The sequence below is a fragment of the Pundamilia nyererei genome, unplaced genomic scaffold (genome assembly GCF_000239375.1).
Source record: "Pundamilia nyererei isolate P.nyererei 1_Seehausen unplaced genomic scaffold, PunNye1.0 scaffold00031, whole genome shotgun sequence".
Lineage (NCBI taxonomy): Eukaryota > Metazoa > Chordata > Actinopteri > Cichliformes > Cichlidae > Pundamilia > Pundamilia nyererei.
The window spans coordinates 258,005-268,462 of NW_005187432.1; the positions used below are offsets into that span (position 1 = coordinate 258,005).

Here is a 10,458-nt window from a genome sequence, read left to right on the forward strand (position 1 = left end):
TATATAGATGTGTGCGTGCCTCTTATCTCCTTTCGTCTCTTCCAGATCGGGACAGGCTTCAAGGATGAAGATCTGGAGCAGCATTACAAGTTCTTAAAGGTAAAGTGTCACAGCAAGGCTGTTGCACTTACTCTTTAAACAGCCACACTGTTGTTTCCTTACATTGATGTCTTGATTTTTTTTTCTTTCTTCCTCTTTTTTAAATCGCAAATGTACAGGAGCCAAATATTTAACTGTAGACTCAACAAGATTAGCTTTGTGTGATTTCAAAACAATCTTTATTTGTCTTATACTGGGCCTTGGTACAGTCTTTTCAAATTGGCTTTTTTAGTGCTTCCTTGAAGCTAGCTTTGCTCTGATAGACTGTCCCTCGCAAACATAAGGTTTGAATGGCCGGCTTCTCCACTCAAAGCCAGAGCTGTGTGCCTGAGGAGACCATACGAAGTATATATATATCCCATCTAACAGACTTCATTCAGAGATAACAGATGACAGTACTGTGTAAAGACATCTGAAGCTTCAGCTTTAGGATTACTTGAATTCATTGTTTGATAAGTACTTACTTGATGGTAACATAAACACAGACGCAGTGAATTTTAGATCAAAACCACAATGAGGTTTTTGGGGGGTTGGAGCCGTGAAATTCCACAACTATACATTCATAGATTATATTCTCTGTTCATTCAGTCTCTTCAGATATGAACCAAGATTTTAGTATCAAAATAATAGGACCAGTGTGCAGATAAACTCCTAAGTTACAACTTCATTTTCTAAACAGCACCTCGAGGATACCTTTAATTATCCAAAAGGAGAAAAGTAACAGGAATAAGCTCAGGGATTACAGATGTTTTCTACCCTCTAGGCTTATACACGTGTTACATCTTACCTAAAATAAGTTGCACGTGCCTTTCAGAGGTGTTCATTTGGTGTGTTTAGGAAATGCTGGGCTGGCACCATGAATCACTTCTGTTTTACCAATGAAATAAAATGTGTTTAGTGAAACTGTGTTGGCGTGCTCTGAAGCTGGTTAATGAATTTCTTTTTCAATTTATATTTGAAGAGGTTTGCTCCAGAGCAGCAGAGCAGCAGAAGCATTTGAAGAAACTTGACAACTGCTCTCTGAAAATGATAGCCGTTACGAGAGTGTGAATTCATTTTTGTATTCTGCTGGCTTTATCAGCTAAATTTATTACTTCTTTTACAGGAATAAAAGAGACGGGGTTTTTAAAATACAGTCATCTATTTATAAAACAACGTAATCGTTATTTAATACAGACTGAGTAAACCTGGTGAACACCGTGGGGTTTTTTAAAACATCTCTTTTAGAGATTAAAGGGTTGAATTTGGTGTAACAAACTGCTGCACAGTGTAGAATCACTACAGTGAAGCAGTGATTTAGAAGGTGGTGTAACCTTTTTTCTTTCTTTTTTTTCTTTGTGAGACCAATAGAGCCTGCACTGTGCTGCTTTGTAATGAAAGTGATGGATGGTGAATTAAGGAAGGCCAGTGGTGTGGCCGTGTTGCTTTAGTTGCAGCAGTGCTGCAAGCCGAAGGGACTCGAGACGGGGAGACGATTGGCTCGGTTCACAATCCCCTGGGTGGCGAGTTGCTGTGCTGTAACACCGGGAGCTGCTCCCCCCATTTTTCAGTCTAATCTTTATTCTGATGCTTGAAAATGATTAAGGGTAGTAGACGTTAGAGGCTGACTGATAGTGGAGTTTTGGGGGCCTGAAGCAGAATCACGTTCATTATAGATTTTAAGCAAAAGTACAATTTGACATTCAAATAAACTCTCCCAGAAATGATTTGGGAATGAGTTGGCACTTTTGAAGGAAAGAGGCATTTTGTAACAAATGGCTAAATGAGACTCCAGAACTTTGGTGTCATTGATCTGAACAAAGCAGCTAAGCAGTGGTGACACTCACATTCAGTTGTTCGTAGCTTATTATTAACTGAAAATTACATTTAGGCTTCAAAAATCATAGAAGTGGTGTCAATTTGTGAGGAACAAACTATGTAAGTACCATGAACTTTTATTTTCTACATTAATCCAAAATGGTAGTGGGCAGTAAAGCCCAATTATATCATGAGATTTTGAAAATTTGCAAAAACCATATTTATGACAATAGAGGGGAAAGAATTTAACATTTCTTTGGTGATCTTAGCTCGCAGGCAGCAGCTTTTATGTGCAAACAAAATGAAGGGCATTTTCCATCCTCCTTTTCCATTGAGTTACTGTCATTGATGACGGACTACCTAATTTGAAGTGTAGCGTTCACAGCATTAATGTAGCAGTGAGACAGCCTTATATCCACTGACATGGCATAAGTCAACTGTAAGTACAATTGTAGTCTCGACAGTGTTTTCTCCAGAAGTTTTAAGTAAAAAAAAAAAAAAAAAAGAACAATGCAACTGCTTAACACAGTTTAACCGGAAAAGCAACTTAACCTTGTAATTCCACAGGAGCCTGCACAATATGATCACATAATAAAGTATAAATCTAAAAATAATTTTTACCCAGGGTGTTTTAACTTGGGTTTATTTGAGCTGTTTAACCAGTTGCTTAAAGTCCTGCGTTACCGCTGTGTAACCGTATTAGTATTTTCCATCCACCATTGGCTCTTCTTGCCATATAGAGTGCAAGGAGTGAGTGCTCAAGCGATGCTCAGGTGAGTGAATGTTTACTTTTGCGTCACTGCTCTTATTTCGCTTTACCTGCCTTCGTAGCCTTGTAGTAGTCGGTGGTGTTTTTGCCTCAAGTGGTGAAACAAGTTCACTGTTCCCATTGTTAGCAGCAACATTTTTCTTGCATATTGCGTTATCACGTTATATTGGATGTCATTGAAGAAACTCCCTTTTTAAGTACTAAAATGACACTGCTCTCGCTCTCAGACATGCCTGGACTTTGTTGTCATCGCCGTGTGTGCTAGGCAAAGTAAACGCGTTGCGTCACTTTATCATTTTATATCATTATCATGATGTGACAGGTTTTTTTTAACAAGTTAAAAGTATATTCATGGATAGTGTGATTCTGGCATAGGGTGGAGTCCTAACTCGCAGGATGGCCTGCAAAAAACATTCCTGTAGCACTCTTTTTTTTTTTTTTATCATTATTAATATCACGCATTCTTTATGTTTTTCTTGTTTAATAATACTTGGAAAATGACTTTTGATGCCTTATTGTCACCTTCTGGTGGAAGCAATGTGTTATAGATTCAGGTACAACCAAGGGACAAATACGGTTTAAAATATATAACTAAAATATAGCATTTCAAAAGTTGGAAATCATCAATTGAATTTCAGTTTCTCATTCAGTGAACTGATAAAATGTTATTATTAGTATTCTGATCACACATTTCACATTATAAGCCTGGAACAGAGTTGATACCTAAATGCAGCTTCTGCTCGTCATTGCTGATCATGTGCTTAAAATGTTTTTAAGTAGAAGTTCTTTTATTTTTTTCAACTTACCGTTTCACATCATATAAGCCAAAATGTTCCACAGCAGGCACAAACTGCACAGTTTTCCCAGCAGTAACAACTGTACTTGATTATATAATTGCCACTCCACCTTAAATAAGTCACTTTACATGCCCCGAAGATGAGTTCTTCACTTGGTCCTCGGTGGTGTAAATACATTTAAATCAACATGAATAATTGCATGTAACTGAAATAGCTCACACACCTTTTTAGGCTTGTGTGATGTGTAATTATGATGCTCTGGAAGGCGTGTAAAATTGCAATATTACAGTTTTATTAACTCCACCTAATACTTGACCCATCTAATGATTACAATAATAACTCTATCTATTATATAGCTGTATCTGTGTATCCCCAAGTATAACTGAAAGGCCACAGGTTTGAGCTCCGACAGAACTCAATATTTTATAAGACTCTACACGCCTACCAGCTCATGCATTGTAATTCACTCTGTATTGGAGTGTCACTTGAATGCCCACAGTATAAATAATGTGTGCGGGGAAACAGCACCGCTACAGCTGGAGCTTTCTTTCCCCCAGAATTATTTAACTATGACCCAGTTCTGTGGACACTGCAGCAGTCTCGTTAACATTAAACCGTTTCAGAGGCACATTCGCTGAAATGGCTGTTTCACGGCAAAACAAGATGGGTATCATTTTGTAAAAGACTGACACCTACGCTGACAGAATGATTGCTCGTGTCAAAGTTAAAATGGTACTATTAAATATTGCAGAAGTTGGCTCTTTTTATTTTTCTCGGTCGCCTCGCGGGAACAGAAACAGTTTGGCGGTGAAGCCTGCGAGGTAAATATCGAGTTTAAAATAAGGAGAAAAAAAGTGCAGTATATCAGGCTGCTTCTAAATGAAATCTGTCGTGTAGGTGTGTGATAATGTGTCTTTGAAATCATGTTGCCCCCACCAAGAAATATGGGAGTGCTCAGACTGTGTCTGCCTCTTGGGATGTGGTTTTTGAGACACGGCACAATTCAGCAGGGCAACCAGAAGCGCTCCATCACTGTCTTTTTTACCAGGTTCTCTGTACATGCATTGCCTATTTTTACACTGTGCATATTTGCATGTACACTGTACGCACACTCTAGTTGTTTTCAGATGTGGGATACATAACACTGCTGGCTTCATCAGTCTGTTCAAATGATGGCAGTCTTTCATTTCGGCATGAATCACTTTTTTCATGCTTTCCTTCAGACACCCACGGCATTGGGTGCATGCGTGGGATAAAGTACTCTGAAGGATATTTTAACAGTATATCAGTTGACAAACAATGCATGAGGTCAAAGTTTTATTGTCATGGCTGCTATATTTCAACAGCTGCTTTAATAAGAAGAGTTGCTGCTTACTATATTTAAACATGGAAAGGAGAATATCGGAAACTTACCAGACTTGAATTTGCCCAAACTCCTTTTTAAGGTCAGCTATTTGGGCCATTTTAGATGCTTCCTTAAATCCCACTATGCACCTAAAACTCTAAGCAAACATTTATGTGTAAAGCCAGGACTTTTTGAATATACCTCGTATTGAACTCTATGCTGTTTTTAAACAACAGCCAGTGCCACCCAATGCTCCCTTTCTAGACAGCCCTGTGCATAAGTTCATGCAACTGCTGGACTCATATTGTCATTTAAGGTCAACTGAGCACCTGTTGGTAACAGTTGTTGCAAAATGTTGCTGAAGTACATTGACATTCCTTTGCTGGTTGCCTTATTGCTGCTAGTCTCTTCCTGTGTGGACGCTGCTCTATTGATGGATTTTGTTGCCGTCTGATGCTGCAGGGATGTAATAAACCTGAACTAACTGACCTCTAATCCAGTTAACTCAGTGTATATGCACAAACTGAGGGCATATAAATTGTCTTATGCAAACTGGCTTGGTACTGAGTGGCGTTAAAAAGTCAGATGCTAAAAGTAATCTGGTAGTGCCTGTCTGATTATGTGACTACATGCATTCAGTTTATGCTGTGCTAAAAGTAAAAATGTTATTTCATCCAACTTGGATTCCAATCACAACATTTTATGTGTGACCGAGTGCCCTGCACAAGCTGTCCATATCTGAAGAGTTTTGAGTTTGAAACGTTTATATAATTGTACTGTAAGAAGAACAAATTTGAGTTCTTTTGAAGAAGTCACCATTAATTCTGGGTACATATTTCTAACATTTATCTAACGTTTTATTCTTAAGTTGGATAATTTAGTGATTTAATCATTAATTTTTCATTTTATGTTCTCTAGGAGCACATCCTGCCCAAGCCCCGTGCTTACTACCGCGTTGACCAATCAGCCGAGCCCGACGTGTGGCTGGATGCTGTGCAGGTTTGGGAGGTGAAGTGCGCTGACCTCTCACTGTCTCCGGTCTACAAAGCTGCAATGGGAATGGTCAGTTCAGTGTCTTAATCCGCCCTCCATGTGTTTCCACTGATAAATTCTGCCTGTTATGCTCTGTTGCCTACAGTGAAAAGTCATAATTAGTGCCTCTTAATTGAGTTATTAAAAATGTTGTAAAAGCGTCCGGTTTTAATAGAACAGATACTTGTTTATTACCCGTGGTTTGGCTGCATGTTAGATGCAGAGTCCCTCAGCGCAAATAAAAAAAGGTTTGCCAGAATATAGATCCCGTTTTAACAGCAGGCAAAGTAAAACAACAGTGGGATGGATAAAACGCTACCATTAATTAAAAAAAAATCTGGTGTGAAATTTGCCAGGTGTTGCGTTCGTTCTCTCTATACATCGTATTTTTTAAACAGTTGAATATCAGATGTTTGGATGAGTAACCAAAAAGAGGATTAGCAGTATCAGTTCTTTTAATACCGTGATCCCCAGGATGGTTTTGACAGGTAATTTGTAAGATTACCCTGAGGCTTCACACATAATGTGGCTACAACTTTCTGCGATAGTCAGTAGCTTGAAAAAGAGTGTATACTTTCTGAAATATTAGAGCAGTGCAATTTGATGTAACTAAAAGTGCTATGTGGATTTGCTAATGATGTTCATCCACTCTGTGTACGTGAAGCTCGAGCAGCTCATGTGAACAGCTCAGGTACTTATGAACAGAATGGTCATCATGCTTTGCTGGGACCCTCGCTAATTCATGTGCTGTTATGGTGGTCTAAGCCAGTTTCCCAACTTTTTAAAAGCCAAAGTTTCAAGACACAGCAAAAAAATAGCCTGTACTTACTGCAAATTGTACGAAAAGCTTTAAAGATTGAATTGATAGGTCAGATTATTGTCAATGTTGTATACTTATTCATTCCATTTGACCCCCCAAATTTACATAAAAACCCTTTCACATTTGATAAACTGTAAGTACAGGTCTGAAAAATCTTAAACACACCCTTCACATTCACTATATCTGCATTGTCAAGCAGCCTTGGTTGAAAATGTACAGTACAATTTCTAAAGCCAGTAAAATACTAAACAAGGCAAATAATTCAAAGAGGTTTTTGGAACCGGAGTAAAAAGAGTTGATGTTTCCAAACCTTGAGCTAGCAGGGCTTGAATATCTTTCAGTGCATGTTAGTCAACAAAATATCCAGTACGTGGGGTATGTTAGAAGTAGCAACAAATGATAACTCAGTATCACAGGTCGTTTGCTGGATTTAATTATAATTCTTGTGATCTGCTCTTCTTCAGGTGGATCCAGAGAAGGGCATTTCTCTGAGGTTCCCTCGCTTCCTTAGGATTAGAGACGACAAGAAGCCCGAGGACGCCACGGCCGCAGCTCAGGTACATTAGATCAGTACTGGTCCCCCCTCCATGTCAGATCTCTTATAGGACTAGAAAATATGAAGGATCATGAGGTCAAAGAAGGAAGATCGCGACCTAGTAAAATTCAGTCATACGCTTGTTTGACCGTGTTGTATAGAAAAGCATCATCATCACTACGGTCGCTTCACAAGAGCTGTCCTGTAAAATTTCATGGGTGAATAGCACCCCAAGGACAGTCTTTTTTTTATATACAGGAATTGGTTTATGTAATGGTCTCCTGCTGCATGTCGAACAGAGCTGTATTACAGTCAGTTAAAGCAGTGTTGGTTTCGGAGAAATATATTGTGAGGCAGCAACCATGATTTGTACTGCACAAACTACAGGACAGTTCAGAAAAACTAATTTAAGTAGACAACACCAAGCTCACCAGCGCAAACCATTAATTGTGTTGTTTTAGTCTAACGGTGGATTTGTGTTTGACATAACTCGCAGAAAGTTTTGCCAGAACACAAATCAACTTTCAGCGGTTTGCTGCCTGCCTCTGAATGACCTGACTGCTGACCCATGAGCATATAAAATTCTTACCACTATGCTGACCTGAGTTACAGGACTGTATATGGACTGTATACCTTATACAGTAAATGTCATGTACATACAAATATTTTTATGTTTTGTTTTTTCTCCTAGATTGTAGTATTAGTGAAATAATGGTAAATATTGATATATATTTGAATATTACCATAAAATACTGCAACTTGTACTTAACTATTTTATGTCTTGGGGTAAAACTGCCAAATATTTCTTCTGTAATCCCTCTTATATAGTGCCAGTGTATATACAAGTAATCAGCTTAAAGCTCTAAAGTGCTTTTCTAAAAACTGTGTTTTAGACAGTTTTTTTCTACTCTTGCATTTGTTTTCTGTTTGTTTTCCAGTAATACAAATATGGATTTGAATGTGAATAAAACAAAGTTACTCTTAATGGAGTCAAAGTATTAAAAATATGGAGGTGGAAATGAGCTTAATAATGAACCCTTAAAATGTGAAATGCACAAAATAAAATAAAGTGTCCAATTCTTGTCAATTAACCTAAACATTAGGGTAAGATACTTACCAAAGATGTGATTTCATACACTTTTCAGACTTTCAGCTGTTCTTCAATTACAATGTCGATGTAGAAAAGATCAAAATAGACATGAAGGTGTTTTTTGTTTAATTTACTACCTTGTCTGTTGGGCCTATGTGTCTGAAACCACAAGTCTCCACTTCTGTGTTAACATGCACCAGAATGTCTTTATGATGTCTGAAACTCGTACTGAAGTCTCCATGTTTATTTCTTTCTGTATTCTCAAAGTTTTGTTTTCTGAAGGTTGCTTTCATGTATCATTCATAGCCTGACTCATAGAGCATCTTTTACCTGAAAACAACATTGATATTTTTTATGTCCTCCTCCTGTTGACCGTGTTTTCTGATTCACGGCATGATATAAAGAGATCCCCTACGTTCAAAAGCGTTTGACTCTAACAAGTCAACAAAATGAAACGAGATTTTTAAAGTTTGATTCCCTGCTAAACATTTTACGACATGATTTCTTACATCATGCATCGCCTTAGATGCACCAGCTCTGAAACGCACGGCACGCCTCACCGGGAAAATCCATGCCAGGTTCATTGTAGTGTAACACCACCTGCGCCCAAACTTGTGTAGCATTTCTAAAGACTGAACTACAATAAAATGTTAATATTCACTGAGTTGAATCAATGCCCATCTGTTACTTATAGAGTGTAGATATAGGCGTTTACGGCAGGGAGTCAAGTCAGAACATCAGCCGCATTAAAATGATGCTTCTGTCAGTTTTCATCAGTTAAGATGCACACACGCTCATTAGCACAGCACATCGGTTCACGTTGCCTGACGTAGCGCACGGTTTAAATAAAACTTAACCTCATTCGAGTCGGAGGGAATTACGAAAACATGAAGACCAGCCAGAACATGTTGGATGCAACCACTTTTGGGCTGAGAATCAAAGCTTTACCTTGATCCTGCGGAGGAGAAATAATGTGATGTTTCATTGTTTTCCATCCTCACTGTGCCACCCTGCTGTACTGGTACTGATACTGATGATTCTGGGTGGGCCTGCTGTTCGCGCATTATTCATTGTCCCGCCTTCCTCCTCCCTCGCCCCCGAACTCCGATGAGCCCAAGTGAGCGCAGCCCCCGTCTCGCACTCAGCAGCTGGGAGTCACCAACATCAAAGCCCAGCATATGAATAATCAAACTGATATTTTTAGCTTCTCCTCTTCATGTTTCTGACCTCACTTCATGATAGTCTCTCCTTCACTCCCTCCCTCCACCCTGCTTCCCCTCTTTCTCGCAAATCGTCTCATCTCCCTTGTTCTCTCTAAACATCTCTCTCCCTCTCGATCTCTGCAGATCGCCGAGTTGTACAAGAAGCAGCAGCAGATTCAGAATCAGGGGGATAAAGCTGACCCAGAGGACTACTACTGATCGTCTGTAGTCATCAGCAGGGAATAATAAATAATTGAATTTTAAGTCTTGTAATTGTAAATAGCTTCTTTCTTTCTTTGTGTACTGTTGAATGAAAATAAAGGCACTTGCCAGTTTTAAGCGTCCTGTGTACGTTATTGATTTGTTGAGGCTGCTCCTTTTTACTTTGATTTCCTTTTGAGAGTCAAAATTGCGTTAACATCTTGCCACATGCGATGCACATAAATTCCTAAAACCTGCATCGATTCAGCAGTTACAGCATACCTGCCGGTAGCAGATCCCTATCAGAAATACACTCTGCACAGCCGCCAACTAAACCCAGAAAAGTAAGGTTTGCATGCAGATATTTTTTAGACTGTCCTTATTTCTCCTCAAAAAGGCAACAGCAAAGTGTGTGGTAATAATAGTACGAGCCAAAGAGATTGCCAACTGCCTAAAATGTTATTAGTAGCTGACGATGCCGGAGCTGACAGTTGCTCAAACAGCAGGACAAAAGCGAAGCACTCACAGCTTGCATTAGATGATGGAAATCCACTAACTGTCCAGCATGAATCAATCACAGATGTGTGGAAGGAGAGTCGCAGCGGTTTGAGCACCAAGGATGGGTGATTATGACGTGGAGAAAGAGGATTGTGAGTTTTCTGCACAGTGATTCCATGTGCGAGGCAGCGAGTGCTCGCGGAGATTGAACTACTTTGGTATTTGTGAGCTGTGAGCACCTCAGAATCTATTTTAATGCTAAACAGACTGAAT

General features: G+C 39.1%; 1 protein-coding gene across 1 annotated transcript in view; it reads left to right on the forward strand.

Annotated features, from left to right (window-relative positions):
* The window catches only part of lig1 (ligase I, DNA, ATP-dependent), a 66,450-nt gene extending 56,700 nt beyond the window's left edge, over nucleotides 1-9,750 (forward strand). Inside the window, exons 24-27 of the mRNA XM_005728935.1 lie at nucleotides 46-99; nucleotides 5,726-5,869; nucleotides 7,124-7,216; nucleotides 9,631-9,750. Of these exons, the coding sequence (XP_005728992.1) occupies nucleotides 46-99; nucleotides 5,726-5,869; nucleotides 7,124-7,216; nucleotides 9,631-9,705 (366 nt within the window). The 3' untranslated portion in view covers nucleotides 9,706-9,750. The remainder of the gene's footprint in view (nucleotides 1-45; nucleotides 100-5,725; nucleotides 5,870-7,123; nucleotides 7,217-9,630) is intronic.
* Nucleotides 9,751-10,458: the final 708 nt, after the last annotated feature.